The 17,233-nt window shown below is 36.4% G+C and overlaps 1 protein-coding gene across 10 annotated transcripts in view; it reads left to right on the top strand.

Moving 5' to 3' along the window:
- PLEKHA7 (pleckstrin homology domain containing A7) overlaps positions 1-17,233 on the top strand; it is a 137,399-nt gene that overhangs the window by 80,305 nt on the left and 39,861 nt on the right. For all 10 annotated transcript variants that reach the window (XM_081937678.1, XM_081937679.1, XM_081937674.1 and 7 more), the window contains 6 exons: positions 386-458; positions 3,459-3,559; positions 9,618-9,796; positions 13,110-13,577; positions 15,494-16,016; positions 16,702-16,788. In XM_081937678.1, the coding sequence (XP_081793804.1) occupies positions 386-458; positions 3,459-3,559; positions 9,618-9,796; positions 13,110-13,577; positions 15,494-16,016; positions 16,702-16,788 (1,431 nt within the window). The remainder of the gene's footprint in view (positions 1-385; positions 459-3,458; positions 3,560-9,617; positions 9,797-13,109; positions 13,578-15,493; positions 16,017-16,701; positions 16,789-17,233) is intronic.

The raw sequence follows: 17,233 nt of genomic DNA, 5'->3' as shown, positions 1-17,233 counted from the left end.
AAGAAGTATATTCCTGCTGTTAAACCATGCTGATATTCATAATTATATATTAACAGATTTATGGATATAAAATTACAGTGGAACAAAACTGGGACAAAGCATATTGTACGAGAGTCTTCTCCATGTCTACTACATGTGCATTAATCATTTCTAACAAGACAGGCTCTTCTTCCAGTGTGCTAATTTCTTTATGCTAATTTCTAACTTTCCCTACCTTCTAGAAGAGCTGTAAAGCATTCAAAAGTAGGCTTGAGTATGATATGCTATGTAGGTTGGCTCTTTTAAAGCACATTAAAGAGGCACATAGTCATTCAAATTTTTATTTAGTATATTTCTGTGTTATTTTATTCTACGTTTTTACTAGATATTGTCATTTGTGTTTCAGGATAGCTCTGGAATGAGATTATGGAAAAGAAGGTGGTTTGTGCTGGCAGATTACTGTTTATTTTATTACAAAGGTTAGTAAATATAAATCTTTGTTTAAAAATATTTCTGCAATTGTGAACTAACTGCATATTGCTTCTGTTGCTTAAAATAAAATAAAAAATCAACTCTAGAGAATATAGAAATCAGCTTTTTGTTTCCCACTTACCATATTTACCATATATGAAGAGGAAGCTTTCCCCTCAAATAGGCAACTGGACTTTCTGGGGGGTTTTTGGAAGTTTTTATTTAATACTTTCTGGCCTTCTAATAGTTATAGATAAATGCTTGTTTATGTGGATACATATACACTGATGCAGGTCTTGGCGTATTCGGGTCTTTTCCTGTGTAAGATTGAGAGTATCTTGGTGACGTTTCGATGAGGTCCCACTTGCCATCTTCAGGCTGGTGCCTTCTGTTTCGTGCTTGTGCGAGCAAAGTGTGATCGGAGCTGCCGTCTTTCTATAAATATTGGTGGGGGTGGGTGGAGTGCTGGCTTTGTTGATGTAAGCGGGTTGGTTGGCTGTGTTGTTACATCTTGATTAGTTGATGGAGTTGATGTATGCAGATTAGTTGGCTGTTTCATAACGTCCTGTGTGGCTGAGGTACTAGCTGTGTGCCCATTAGTCTTTTGTGTTGTAACAATCTGGGTAATGGGCTGTGTGATGACATCCTGAGCTCTAGTATAGTGATATCCTGAGTCCTGTGCTGCAACATCCTGGGAGGTTGGCTGCTTTGTAACATCCTGAGCCTTTGCATTGTAACCGCCTGAGTTCTCTGATGTAATGTCCTGAGCAGATGGCTGTGATATAACATCCTGGGCTTTGGTTTGGCTCTGAGTTTGTGGTCTGGCCATGTGTTCATGGTGTGTGTCAGTTTGCTTTGTGTGGTGGTCGGAGGGAGGTGCAGCAGTTGGTGATGCCACTGTGGTTTGGCTTCTGGATGGTGGTTGCATTTCGTCTGTGGGATGGATTTGGGTTTGAGTCTGGTGAGGGTGATTGGTGGTTGTGTCCTGTGTTGTTCTGGCTCCGGTGTTGGTTTTCGTGGCTGGGACTCATTTGTTGACTAGGGCTAGTTTCCATATGTCTGGTAGGCAGGAGGTATCATCACGTTTATTCGTGTTGTGGGGGTGTTTTTCTATTTTGATGGCTTCCATAATTATTCTCTTGTTGAAGTGTTCAATTTTGGAGATTAATTTGGTTCCTTCAAAATCAATTTCATGTCCTGTTGTTTTAAGGTACTGGAAAAAGGAGGAAGTTTTTTCTTCTTTTCTGACTGCGTTCTTCTGTTCTGCGATGCGTGCATTTATTCTTCTATTAGTTTGTCCAATGTATGTGGCTAGGCAGAGTTTGCATGGTATTTCATAAACTCCTTGGTTTTCTAGATGGATCTTGTCTTTGCGGTTTCTTAAGTTGTTGGCTACTTTTTGGTCACTGCCAAAGGCTGTCTTGATATTGTGTTTGTGGAGAATTTTGCTGATTTTATCTGTGGTGCCTTTGATGTAAGGGAGGAGGGGGATGCCATTGTCCTGTTCTGTGTTTCGGTTCTTGGGGGTGTCTCCTTTTGGATTAGGTTGGTAATTGTGTTTCTTTGGAATCCGTTGGAAATTAATATGTTTGTGAGAGTGTGTAATTCAATTTTCAGGTGGTCTTTGTCGGCTAGGTGTTTGGTTCTGGAGATTGGTTCTGGAAACGTCGCCAAGATACTCTCAATGCGCCAAGACCTGCATACTTGTACCCATGAAAATCTATGAAAACGTATACACTGATGTGTAGATATGATGTGTACATACACACTGGTGTGTCATATATCCACATTTATTGGTGGAAGGAAACTTCAAGATTGGCTTCTAGTTGGCAAGCCTGGGTTAACAAAGTGGGCACAAGATTTTCGCACAAACAACATACAAGACATGCTTATATATTTTTTTCATCCACTCCTTATTTGGGCTTAGCCATTTGGAATTTAGCTTATTTTTTGTTTTGGGTGAATATGATTTTGAGGAAGGTTATCTTCAATGGCTTTTGTATTTTATGCATTTCTGATATTACACTGACAGCTCAAGTATTGTATGTATTCTTCATATAGAGAAAGTAAAAAAATACTGTTTATATATTCAGGTGTCGCATACATCTTCACTAATACACTTTTTCTTTTGAATACTTTTAGCCTTGTGAACAACATTGCATGATTCCATTAAAGAATGAATAATTAGAGCAAACTGAAATGTACAAAGGGCTTGATCTTCTTTTTAAAATGTGAAGTGGACACTTAATGCAGCAGTTTGTGTTCTTCATACATACTTCATTTCTCATGTCAGCTGTGCAGTTTTGTCTGAAAAATGGATGACGGTAGTTTAATAGAATATATAAATGAATTAGAAGAGTAATCATTTAGTTATTGACATGATCAAGGACCTTGAATTGGTATGAAACTTAATAGGTGAGGGCAGACAATTCCAAGCTGAGAAATTACTATTCCATTTTCTGCTTTAAGCTTTGCTGGATGAACTGAAGACTGTTGGAAACAGAACATTGGACTATATTTTTTTATATTGTTGGGAAGTGATTTACATCAAATTATATACTTTAATGTATTTTCAGGATATTTAGCAATATGGGCAGAAATTGGAATCTTCTTAATATAAGGTTAGATAACATTTTATTCTAGCTCTCAATTCACTATTCTTTTTATTGGAAATGCAAAAGATTGAATCTAGGGCCTTCTGCATGCACTCATGTGCTTCTCCACTTTACTGTAACCACTCTTTAGTTTTTAAAGTACTCGCTGGAAGTGCCAACTGGAAGGTAGCATTTGAATCTAGAGAACATTTAGTAGCTCCTGTGGTATTGATCATGTGGTGGAACTATTGTGTATGTGTATTTTCGCTCAATCACTTCAATCCCAAATGAACCAGGTAAGTCCTTCACTTACTATATTTAGGTTTTTGGACCACACCAGTTAATTTTGCTGTAAGTATATTATGTTTTAATTTTTTAAAAAATTGAAACTTGATTATTTCTTTCTTTCAAAAGACAGCAGAGAAGAATCTGTTCTTGGAAGTATACCATTACCTAGTTATGTAATTTCACCTGTGGGAACTGAAGATCATATAAATCGCAAATATTCCTTTAAGGTAAATGTACTATTTGCAAACTATGTGGTTTTTTTAAGCAACCAGATGTGTTGCATTTTGATATACATATATATTAGTTTTAAAGATGATAGATCTCCCTTTATATTTAATAAAAAAATAGAATTGAAGCATCTCTACCATTTTTTCCCCAATATAGTCTTGCTACATTGAAAGGTTGTCATAAAAGAAGCTAGTTGACTTTCTGATGCAATGGGATAACTTGCAACTGAAACAATATCTGAAATATCTTTGGGTAGATTTTGCAAAACAATAGGTTTTGGACTTTTATTTTCTTTGACTGAGCTCTGAATTGAGCCAATCTGGAATGATTCAATCAAATTACATGATAAATTCTAATTCTGCAATTAGAGTAATGCATTTATAAACATTGTATAGCATGTTTTTAAACAACAAGCTCCTTAAATAAAGAGAATGGCTTCTGAAGTTCTGCAATAATAGTCCTTAAAACTCCAAGTTTTACCCTTGTTGCATATGTAATATTTTATTTTTGGCTTCTCATTAGGAATGGGATTAGTTTAAACTAATGGGATTAGTTTTAACACAACTAGCACTAGTTTGACTGTATTTGGAAAATCATTTCAACCCATAGTTAAATTTAGGCTTTGTTGCTATTATTTAGTATACAATACTTAGTACTCTTGGCTTAACATTAAAACCCAGAAACATATAGTGCTGAACAAATTAATAATTCACATAAGAGATGGTATAATGTGGTTGAAAGTATGCTTAACTAAAAAGAAAATCTAAGTCAAATTAAAAATACATGTCATCCATATTTGTATTCTACTTTCCAAAAATAATTAGATTTTACATTATATATAAAATGCTAAAGATTTTGGCTAGGTGCTTTACAATGGAAAAATGATTTAAGATAGCTTCATGGCTATCTTCCTGAATGTGCTAATTTTATGTTACATAAACAATCATAAACCTAAACCACAGTTTTTCCAATTGCAAAATAGTTTGTTGGTTTCATTATGTGTGTGCAAAATGCTAACCCACAAACTGCACCCAAGTGGAAAGTAAGGCAGCAGTGCTTCCAGAAGAGATAATAGATTTATTTATCTATAATATAGTCCCAAAAGTTTAATTACTATGGGGTTTAATTAGGTAGTATTACATTTTATCAGTGTACATATTTTATAGATAGAAGAGAGTGCAATTGAACTACTGTAATGAATACATAATTCTAACTTCCTCATAAAATATGTATGCTAAATTATACTCTAGAAAATTGTACATTATTGATCAGTAAAATAAATTACATGCTACATTTTTCACAATGTTCAAATCACTTCTGATCCTGAAGATAAAAATAGAGATAGATGAATTAGCTTCCCTGACAGTTTGCCCAGTGATCTTAAAAGCACATTGCTAGTAATTACATGGTCTTTCTGTGCTTTCTGATTCCTTACTGTTTCCAACCAGAACTATCAACTTGATTATATTTAGCAATCTTTTCAGTTCCAAGTGTTTGCATGAGAAAAATTGTGGAGGGTGGTATTTTAACTGAGCTTCAGAAGAATTAAGATTCCATATAGTCATTTTCAAGGGACGCGGTTGCTCGGAAAGCTTGTCTATTGGAAAGGTCGGCAGTTTGGAGGTTCGAATGCTTAGCGCCGTGTAACAGAATGAGCTCCCGTTGCTTTTCCCAGCTTCTGCCAACCTAGCAGTTCGAAAGCATGTAAAAATGCAAGTAGAAAAATAGGGACCATCTTTGTTGGGAAGATTACAGGATTCCATGCGCCTTCGGCATTTAGTCATGCCGGCCACATGATCACAGAGATGTCTTCGGACAGCGCTGGCTCTTTGGCTTTGAAATGGAGATGAGCATCGCTCCCTAGAGTCAGGAACAACTAGCACATATGTGCGAGGGGAACCTTTACCTTAACCTATAGTCATTTTATAAAAAGAGTGAATTGCTGTTTCTAAAGGTTTGAACTTACATCAAGTTCTTATTAATGATTTAGGCTTCCATCTTTTTAACTTTTTCAACTTTGTTCTTGTTCTGTTCTTATTGATGTGTGCTTTGGGTTTATTCTCCATTTCTTCTTCTGTGCAATATGGGAAAGAGACTGCCTTTCCTTCTCCCTCTTTCCAGAATAAGGGCACCTGAATGCATGAATAGGTACCAAATATCACTTTTTCATCACTGTTGTGAATGTGTATGCAATGTATTTAAAAATGGTTGTGAATTAGAACTATGTATCCCAATTTATGGCTCACAAAATTCTTGTGTGTTTTGCTGTTACTGATTGTCTCTGCACTTACAATCATAGCTTTTTATGTTGCTTATTTGGTGTGCTGCTAAGAGATAACTGGCTTATATTTAGACATTGCTGCTTTATGCTATCAGTTACACATGGTGGAGATAGTCTTTCTAGTGGCAGGGTTTTCTGATAACATGACATGTGTTGCTTACTCTAATTGTGTAAGCTTGCTTTCTATTACCACCAAATGTGGATATTGGCAAAGTTCTGCTTTCTGCTTTTTTAACTAGACTATCAATAAAAATGCTGTTCTATAGTCCCTCATCTGGAGGAAGTACCCTGTTTCCCTGAAAATAAGACCTCCCCGGATAATAAGCCCAATCAAGCTTTTGCATGCATGCGCTAAAATAAGTCCTCCCCCAAAATAAGCCCTCTCCAAAAATATTGCAACACAGCAGCAGCCATGAGGTGACCACACTCTGCACCTCAAAAATAAAAGACCTCCCCAAAAATAAGACCAAGTGCTTATTTCGAGGGTCAAAAGAAAAAAAGACCCTGTCTTATTTTTGGGGAAACACGGTAGTGTGCTGCATTAGGAACCAGTCAGTCTTTATTATGATAATATAACCTATCTTAAAATTCAGGTAGCCCATAACCAAAACCAAGCATAATTTATTTATTGTTTCTAATATAAGCTACAAATGGCTTATCAGATCAGTTATGGTTCCTTGGGTCATTCTTACCATTACTTGGATAACTATGCTAGTTCTATGATATCCTGACAAGTACTGACCACGTTATTGTCGCTGATTGCATAAAAAAATGAAAAGACTCACAGTTACAATGTCAATACTAAGGAAACCAGTTTTTTTTAAATAATTTCATCTAAATGAAAAGTAACCCACATTCTGACATTTTCAATACTGATCTCTAAAAGTAGCATTCACCAAATACTGTACTGCATGTAATTGGAGATTTGATTCTAGTCAATAAATATGCTCGTATTATTTATTTATTTATCTAATTTTGAAACTGCCTCCCTCCCTCACAGAAGGACTCTTTTTATCTCTATGGTTTGGGATAGTTGTCTTTAAGACGTTTTAGTGATCTACTAATGGCTAGACATTTTTATTTCAGCCATCAATAAACATATAAAGATAAACCACATTTATACACCACTCAAAAGCAGTGACGTGCGGTGAGGTTTATGACTGGTGAGGCACTGACACAGTGCTGGGTTTCAAATATTTTTAGACTTGTGGAGTTCAACTCCCAGAATTCCACAGCCAGGCATGCTCAGTTCCAATTTAAAGCGACAGCATTTGTTTTTCTCCTTTGCTCCTTCTTTCTTTTTCTTTTTCTTCTCCTTCCCCTCCTTCCTCCCTCTCTCCCTTCCCCCCCCTCTCTCAAACACACACACACACACACACACAGAAGTTGGATTGGACTATCTCTCCTACCCCTTCCCTCTCTCATTCACTCTCAAACAAACCCACACACACACAAAAGTTGGATTGGATATCTTTTCCAGTGGCTTGAAAGCAGCTCCTCTGCCATCCCCCCCATTCCCCTGCTGCCTTTCCCAAACACCTCCACCATTGCAAATGCAGCCTGCTGTCTGGGTGGGAAATTCCTGGAACACAATAAAGCCCACCCACCACCTCCTGCTGGCAGGCTGGGGTGAGAGGAGAGGCAGAGAAGCCGGAGGGGAGCCGATCTGAACCTTCCAAAAGAAAGAGGCTGGGGGGAAGTGTGTGTACTACAGCATGGCTCTTTGCCTGGCTTCCTGCCTCCTCCTGTGGTCTCCTCAGTGCTCGCTTGTGCTCTCCCTCCCCAAATGTAGTTTGATTGCAGGCGGAGTGACGTTGCCTTTTCAAACTTGTAATCAGTGAAGCTGGGCTAGATTTTTATATAGTTTTATCCAGCTGTGTGTGTGAGAGAGAGAAATGAATGGGGGCCTGGGGAGGAAGTCACTACACTTGGGGAGGGAGGGCACCAGTGAGGAGACCACAGGAGGAGGCAGGAAGCCAGGCAAAGAGCCATGCTGTAGCACACACACTGGCCCCACAACATGGCTCTGCCTGCAATCAAACTACTCTTGGGGAGGGAGAGCACAAGCGAGCCAGGGTCCTTCCCTCCAGCCTTTGCCCAAAGCCCTGCACAGCACCAGGAGGATGAAGTTTGAATTCCTCCCCCTCCCTCCAACCCACACGTACCTTTTCCAGCTTTTTTTAACAGTTAAGCAGAGTCATCTACGGTGAGGCAGTAACTAGCTCAGCTTTTTCCTTTTACTTTTTTTTTCATGATGAGAGTGGTGAGGCTGTGCCTCACTTGCCTCACCTCACTGCTCAAAAGAGAGAATAAAAAAACAAAGAAGGAAACAAAAAGACCAGAATAGATATCTTCAGCAGCCTACACCCAGATAAGCAGGGATTAACACCAGACAAACAATCTAGCAGAAAACAATAACCTAATCAAAGAACTGCCAAGGGGGGGGGGGAGAACACCTCAACATGGGTAGAACAAGCTACTGTATATAAACAGAGTATAAAACATACGCTCATTAGCATTGACAGTATTACATAGTTCGGTAATAAAACATCTGCAAGTAAACAACCAAGCTCAGAGAGAACCCAGGAGCTCACAACAAAATAGATTAGAATCACGAACATCTACTTTGACAATGTGCAATAGTAAACAATATATACATGTGAATAAATTTGCCTATAGAAGGTTAAGTGGAACTCAGGGCCTAAGTATCTTGATGAGCATTTCAAGAAAATGAGGTGCTTTCAGTTCTTTGTTTTCATGTATATCTGACCAACCTGAAAGTTGTGTTATATTTGGCAAAAATATAAAAGTAGTTCCTTTTGTCATAGATTTTAACTGAATTCTGCCAATTTATAAGTGCTATTTCCTAGTTTTATTTATCTATCCACACATTTTCTTCTCATGCTAAAGTTCTGTGTTGGAAATAGTGTTTATATATGCTTCTATAACAAAATAGATTTAGTTGTGGCATTAAGTTCTCTTCTTTGCTAATGTGGCATGTATGTAGTAGCATCATAATTTGAACTAATTTGTATGATGTTCCCTCTTGCACTGATTTCCCCAAAATACTCTGTACTCTGTACTCTGCCCTGTGTTTCACTGAATGTTGTGACTGTCTGCAGCATGGCATGTAACTCAACTGTAATAAGAAACAAATCTTTGTACTTAAGTTGCCCCAAATGTGATGTTATCCAAAGGGTGTTAACTATCATTTTTAAAAAACTGTATTGCACAGTAACATAGTGTATTCAAAGCGGTCATAACCAATCTCAGTAATTATAACCATTTTAGATTTTAATAAAAACAGAAAATAAGTCTTTAAAAATATTCTAATAAAAATTGATACTATTAAACATTTTTAATTTTCATCTTCACAATATATTCTTTACACAGCAATCTAATATTTATAATTTCAGCCAAAGAATAAGAAAACATAAACTCTGCTGGCATATCAGGGTAATTTTTGCTGTCCATTTCCTTGAGATAAGGGGAATGTTATAAAACGTTATGTTGCTGATGCAAAGACCAGAAACAAGCTGTGGCATCATTGGAATTGTATGGAGAAAAAATCCTCCACATGTTTATCCTATTACACAGAAACATTACTGTAGTGATTTTGATGATACCACCTTATATAGTATTTTGTAACACAGGCCATATTAATTACTTAAAACATTTTGCAATTTAAGTAACTGCTGTACTTTCAAAAGCATGGAATTTTGTCCTTCGACATGGCCTAAAATGCCTCTTCTCTCTCTCTCTCTCTCTATTTACAGGCTGTCCATACAGGCATGAGGGCTTATATTTATAATAAGAGTTCTGTTATTGGCTCTCAGGCAGAGCATTCAGGGATGCGCACATACTACTTTAGTGCAGATACTCAAGAAGATATGAATGACTGGATCCATGCCATGAATCAAGCTGCTCTTATGCAAATCCATTTTTCACCAAAGAGGCAAGTTCACTCTGTATGTGTGTGCGTGGGTGTGTGTGTGTATTTATAACTGGAGTGGTGTGGTGCCTAGAGGGGGAGCTCTCGCCTCACAATCAGGAGGCTGTGAGTTCGATCTTAGGTAGAGGCAGATATTTCTCTCTCTCATTGGGCACAATGAGAATATATCTGCTGAGCAAATCTCCACACTGTCGTTAGGAAGAGCATCCGCCAGTAAACACTCTGCTAGCTTCATTCAGTTGCCCAGACTCTACCCCGCAAGGGATTATGGGGTCGTTAAACATGTATGTATGTATGCATGCATGTATGTATGTATGTATGTACGTATACATATATACATATACATATACATCATATATATATATATATATATATATATATATATATATATATATATATATATATATATATGAACGATATATTTTCAGTCATACTTAAGAAACATTGTCTTTTTTTAAAAAAAACCCTCTTTGACTTTTAATATTAAGGTATTAGATGTCACTGCCACCTGCAGAAGCTCGTTTATTTATTTACAGTAATGAGCAATAATAATTTTATTTCTTCACACAAGTCTGCCTATAATTAAACATTTCTCCTATAGTTCTTTCTCTAAGGTTGGATTATTATTATTTTTTGCAATTTATGTATCTGAAAGGATTTCTGTAATAATGTGAGATAATTATTAAAAGGTAAAAAATTGTAAAAATAAATAATTAGCAAAGATTGATTTTGGAATAAATGGGAGAACAGCAGAAAATCTGAGTAAACATTTATTGAATTAATTGTATTGTCAAGGTGAATTTCATGTCAAAGTTTTTTTCTTAGAAGCTTTCATAATCAGAAACATATTTAAATGGGAATATTTGTACAAAGCATTTATTTATTTATTTATTATTTATTTATTTATTTATTTATTTATTTATTTATTTATTTATTTATTTATTTATTTATTTATTTATTTATTTATTTATTTTACCGTGCTTCTAGACCGCCCCCTCTCCCAAAAGGGACTCGGGGCGCTGTACAGTCCATGTAAAAAATATATCAAAATACAATAAATAAAGTTGAATATGTACAGTTAGAATGGAGGAGGTTAAAATGGAATTAAAAAGAACTGTACAGAGCCAGTATATATAAATATAATTTTAAACCCCTAAAACACACACAAATTAAATTAAAAACAATACCCCTAAAATAACCAGTTAGTAATACATTTACCAGGAGGAACAGTTGTAATTATGCCAGGCCTGCTAATCGGAACAGGTGAGTCTTCAATTTTTGCCGGAAGGAGCGGAGGTCAGTAGTGGTTCTGATGTCGGGGGGGAGGTCATTCCAGAGGGTTGGGCCCATCACAGAGAAGGCCCTACTCCTTGGTGTCGCCCGTTGGCATTGCCTAGTGGACGGCACCAGGAGAAGCCCCTCCCTGTGTGAGCGAATTGGCCGCAGGGATGTATGTATGTATTTAAAAGATGTTTTAAGTAATATGTACTTGAGGGGTCCTTGGTGCTCTCTGAGCTTGCTTATTTTCTTACAGATGTTTCATTACCCAGACTAGGTAACATCATCAGTGCTAGTGGACTGATGGACTAGCAGTGATGATGTTGCCTAGTTTGCGTAATGAAACATCTGCAAGAAAACAGGTAACTCAGAGAACACCAAGGACACCTAATGTCAACCCTGAGCTACAAATATTCTCCTTTATTAGTACATATGTATTTTCAGTCATTTAAATGCTCTCTCAAGCCATTTACAGATTGTATAAAATAGATGTTTTCAGTTGTTCTAGTTCAGATACTACAACAATGTGAATGCCAGAGACTGCAGGACTCTAGGTTCAGTGAATTAGTAAGAATCATGTTCATTTGGTAAAAGAAAACACCACAGGCAGAGGGAGTATTTTAGTTTTTCTTATTGTTTAAAAACCCTTTATCTGAAATTTTCATAGATAACATAGATAAATGATAACAGGCTTTACTGGGTGTAAAACAAGCTCTCTGTACATTCACATGTTACTTTTTGATTACCTAAACATTCTCCTTTTGCTAAAATAAAATATAAAAAAGGATATTCTACAGATGAATGTTTATTCATGCTAACCCTCCCAATCCTTGAAATGACTATTTTGGGATGGAGTGTGGCAGATTTTTTTAGCAACTATTTAAATAGGTTTCTCCTTAAGGAAGTACAGATAGTCATTTTAGTGGGTCTTTAAAATGGCTTGTTTTACTTGACATTTTATTAAAGTTCCATGGAAGCAATATGCTAGGATAACAGATTCTATATTCCTGATTGCCTGTTCCTCAATATTATTCCAAAGTCCTTGTATTGCCTTTAAAACGATCAGTCAAAAATTAAGTGGTAACAGGAGCTTTTTTGAATGTAGCGGTGATAGGACAACACTGAGTAACTTTACTCACTTTCCTTCCTTGTCAAATAAATAATTGCATGGGCCAGTGGAAAGCAGATTTCCTGTTGAGAGATTAAAGGCACTGGGTAGAAATTGGAAGACTGTGAGTTCTAGTCCCAACTGGTCATAAAATCAGCTGGGTGACTTGGGCCAATCATACTCAGCCCTAGGAAGGAGGCAAGGGCATAGCACATCTGAAAAACCTTGCCAAGAAAACTGCAGGGACTAATTTATTTAAAAATTACTCAGAAAAAAAAAGAGAAAGGGGTATTTTAATGATTGAGAGGAAAGGCTACATTTTATAACATGTTAATTATTCTAGACCAGGGGTGTCAAATTGGTGGCCCGCGGACCGGATGCATCATGTGCAGGCCATGCTCACCCCAGCTCCGCGAAGGAAAAAAAGTCACGAAATGTCATGTAACTGCAACGTGATGCCGTGAGTTTGACACCCATGTTCTAGACTCATCATATCTAACGTATATGCATATAGAATACACACACCCACACCCACACACCCACACACCCACACACCTCACTTCTCATCTCGCTTCTGGTCCCGAAATGTTAGGCTTGTATATCATGCTAATGCACTGTGCTGCTCTTCTACATGTTGATTATTTTAGCCATTTTATTGCAACTGGTAAAGTTACAAGGGAATTTCAGATTTCTAAAACTTATATAAAGCTAAATTAATTGTAAACATTTTAAAAACTCTGTTTTGATACGAGATTGTCAATTTCATGAGATTTTGAGGAGTTTTAAAGATGAGGAATTAAAAGCCCTGCGATCAGAAAGTATTAGCGGCCTCTGCAATAAAACTTCAGTTTTATTATAAAATCTGAACAAACATCAGTGATTCAAAATATTGTGCTGACTTTAGTGTCTGTGGATTTCTTTTCTCCTTAGAGGAACAGAAAAAGCAGATCAACAAGCTGTCCCTCAAGCTAATCATATTGATGCCTACAAAGAAGTTACGAAGTTAGAACCTGCTGATGCAAAAAGAGGCTACAGAAAATCACCCGAAATGTCTGCATATGGCAAACATGAAGAAATGAAAAAAGTAAGAGATGATGAACACTACACTGCAAGGAAGAAGGCTGTGGATTCCAAATGGGAGAAACCTAAACAGCTGTTAGAACCTGGTGGAACACTGAATCCCGCATCAAGTTTCTCTCGCCCTCAAGCAACTCAAACTCTTGAGAAGAATGGAATGCCTCCAAGTTCATTAAATGCAGATCCAGTAGAGCAGAATGGTATCAGTGTCTATAAAAGAGGCTTTATTCCCAGATCAACACAAAATAAGGAGACACAAAGGAAAAGTAATATGACTCACATCGAACATTGGGTAAAAGTCCAGAAAGGAGACACAAAAAGGTTAGTAAGCTAGGACTGTTCTATATTTCACAGTTTTAAAATAGAGGTTTAGTACTTTTCTTGACTCCCCCAGTTAATATTCCTGATTTCCTAATTCTCTTTTCTAGCACAATTGTATAGGATGAGGAGCAACATACAGCCTTTCTTTTAAAAAAATATTTCTTGGAATTTAGGAATTAGAATGTTGAGACCAATGTAACTCCAATTGATTTTGAGTACAATATTTATCCATACAACATTTAATTTGTCTGGTTTTTTTTTCCACCAAATAGTTTTAAAAAGAACAATTCAGAGCGGTAAGTCTTATATAGACTTTGGATGCAAATTCTTCAGAAAGTTAAGTGGTAGTGATAGAAAATACCTATAAAACTAGATTGGGCATCACATATAGACAAAGTGATTTTTCATATTATGAAGTCTAGAAAATTGGATGGGAGAAAGGAGGTTGGGTTGAAAAATCAGAACTATGAAAGTTTCCTATCTCCTATCTAACTGTTTATCAAGGATCTCACAGATTGAGCAATTAGTGAGAAAAGAAGGTTACCTTTTCAATCCATTTCTTTTCTATATTTTGGTCTAAAATACAGAGTTGTGTTTATTGATGCAGTCAATAATTTTTCTCCATTCTTATTTGTATTCTTCTATAACTTCATTTTGGGCAAGAAGTCATGCTTAGTCTTAATCACTGTATAGTATTGATTGCAGTGAAGTTTTACAAGGCCTTCCTTGACTTCTTGAGACACTAAGTCAAATATTTTTCTCTGAAAACATGACAGAAAGTTAACCCTCTATTAATTGTGCAAAAGGTTAGAATATATAAATTAGTCATACTTTTTAGTTTTTTCTCTTGAACTATAAACAATAATTTACATGAAGCCATGTATATATGTATATATATATATATATGCATGCCAAGTACCATTCACTTATCACAAAATCTCCAGAACCGTGAAACCCACAAACTTGAAATTTGGCACGTATGTTCCTCTTAGCTTCTAGGTGCTTACTAAGAAAGGGTTTTTCAAAATGACCATCAGATCATTAGTATTTCTTATATAGTAATTAACACGCTCTGATGCTAAGGAGTTAGACATTCTACTCCCCCTCCCCATCTGAAAAGAACTCAGGTTCAACTTTCAGTTGCCTCACATTCCAGTACTTCAGTTCAAACTGTCAGATGTTCCACTCCTTCACCCAGGGGCAGTCTGGGGCTCCTTACAATAATAAATGTCGGTACCTCACCAAAATGTCTACACCTTCCACCTATGGAACTGCTTCCGGACTTAAGGTGGCAGGAGCGATATTCCCTTATTGTTTCAATCACCAACCACAACTGAGCCACGGACTCTGAACCGTATGCCTCCTGCATAGTCCAATCACATAGTTTTGTTGCAAAGCATGGGTATCCAGCCAGTGAAATTATATATTTGCAATTCAATAGCAACTTCAATTATTTCCTTCATTTTTGGTGAACACCATATTTTAGAAATAGCTTCTGCAGGCTAAGATCAATGTAAATAAATAATTATATATATGTAACAGGCCTTTCCCCACACTTACATTCAGTGTATTTATACTGATTGTGCATTAAGCTCGGAAATTTCTTTTTTTTCAACTTGAGCTGTTGAAATATTTTGTTGAATGGTATACTCCCACCACCTAGTGGTAAGTGTTCCTCGTGAATGAATACAAACAAATCTAACACATTTGTTGTAGTTATATTTTTAAAAAAATAATGGAGGGACTTCCTATAAACATTATTTTCCATGGATTATACACTCTGGCCTATTGTTATCTATATTCCAAAATTTGCAAAAATCTGTCTAAGAAAATTTGTTTTAAATTTCAATTTTGCAAATGTTTTTTTAATAAGGGTTGCTTTTTGCTTAATTCCTAACAAAGCCACTTTCTTACAGTCTTGCATCTGACCAGACTCTTACTCGCCAAGTACCAAGCCATTCTGTATCTTTTCCTGAAAATTATCATACTTTGCCAAAGAATACTAGGCAATCTTCTGGAAGCTCCCCTCCCTCAAATCGTGATTTGCCAAGTGACTACAAATATGCTCAAGATCGGGTAAGCCACCTGAAGATGTCCCATGATGAGAGAAAAGCTAACAAAGATGGTACTGTTTGGCAGCTGTATGAATGGCAACAAAGAAGGCAGTTTAAACACGGGAGCCCAACCGCACCTGTTTATATTAGTTCTCCGGATTTCACAGATAGTAGTAAGGGAAGAAGTTCATTAGACGTTCCACGTTCAGTTTCGGTTCCCCCTTCCCCATCTGAAATACCTCCACCAGGACCACCTAAAGTTTTTATATCCCGAAGACCGCATACACCTGCAGAAAGGGTTACTGTCAAACCATCTGAGGAAAGACAAACAATAGACGTTCCTTTTGTTGGCTCACCAAGGAAGATTCGAAACCAGAGTGTAAAAGTGAGTAAATAGAAAAAAAAGACCTTGTTTTACAAATCAGTTAATTTAAATTAAATTACCATGCTACCTAATCTGCAGATTATCTGATAATTGGATATTGTAAAGTTGTATGTTATGTACTGTCACTTTCTTATTAAGGTCAGATCATGTAGCGTGTAGCTAACTTTAGGTTTACAGAAACAAGATTCATGGGATATGGGCTTTAATTGCTCATTAGTCTAAAGTTATCTGAATGGGAACCGGATATTGTCACTTCTTGAGGGACAGAAGGTGGAGCACACTGCACGATTATAAGAATGTTATATTTAATCTCATTGATTTCAATAAATTATCCGTGTGTAAACTTTTGAAAATATAGCTCATTGAATCAAGCTTGTAGAACAAAAATATTTGTTACTAAGCAAAAAGTTTCCACTGATAGTTCTTTAAACAGACATACCATGTAAAAAAATCAGTGACAATGCCACTTTGTAAAGAGATATAACACTCATATACAAAGATAGAAAAAGTGCATATATTGTAAAAAAAAAAGTGTTAATTTACAAATTAATATTTTCTTATTTGGGAAGAAAGTTGTATAAATGAGTCCAGGACACAGAAGCTAAGAACTCTAAAGTGTAAAAGAATAGAAAAATATTTTTCCCATTTGAAATGTCTCTTTAATGCTGCTTTTAAATTTATACAGAACTCTCTACACATAGATAGACGTTCCATGCCTACAATGGGATATATGACCCATACTGTAAGTGCTCCAAGTTTGCATGGGAAATCGGTAAGCATTGGCTATATATGTTTCCTTGTCTATGTACTAGTAGATTCCAATAGAACTTCTAAAGTTGTCTGAATCTTTATTGACTTTTCACGCCGTGTTTATGGAATGAAGTAATTTGAACTTCCTGTCACTAATGGTGCTCTTTTTCATTGCTATTGGATTCTTAAGCAGAACTGTAAATAGAATTCCAGTAGAGGGATTGGCCCTATTTTGTTTTGTTGTGACATACATTTTTAGCCTTCAAACCAAAGTAGAAAAATATAACTGCTCAGTCATGTCAGATAAACATTTTTATTGGCATGTTAAGTAAAGATTTTTAACTATGGTGACTCTCCCTGAAAACTGCTAATTTCCTCTTTGCAATGTGTCCAAATACCTGCAGCCTGAAGAGCTAACATTGCTTCTCATTCGATTAAGGAGACATCAGGCTAAGTTGGCTCATATA

Source organism: Natrix helvetica, assembly GCF_964273705.1.
Source record: "Natrix helvetica genome assembly, chromosome: 1".
Taxonomy (NCBI): Eukaryota; Metazoa; Chordata; class Lepidosauria; order Squamata; family Natricidae; genus Natrix; species Natrix helvetica.
This window is presented reverse-complemented; position numbering and strand designations above follow the sequence as displayed.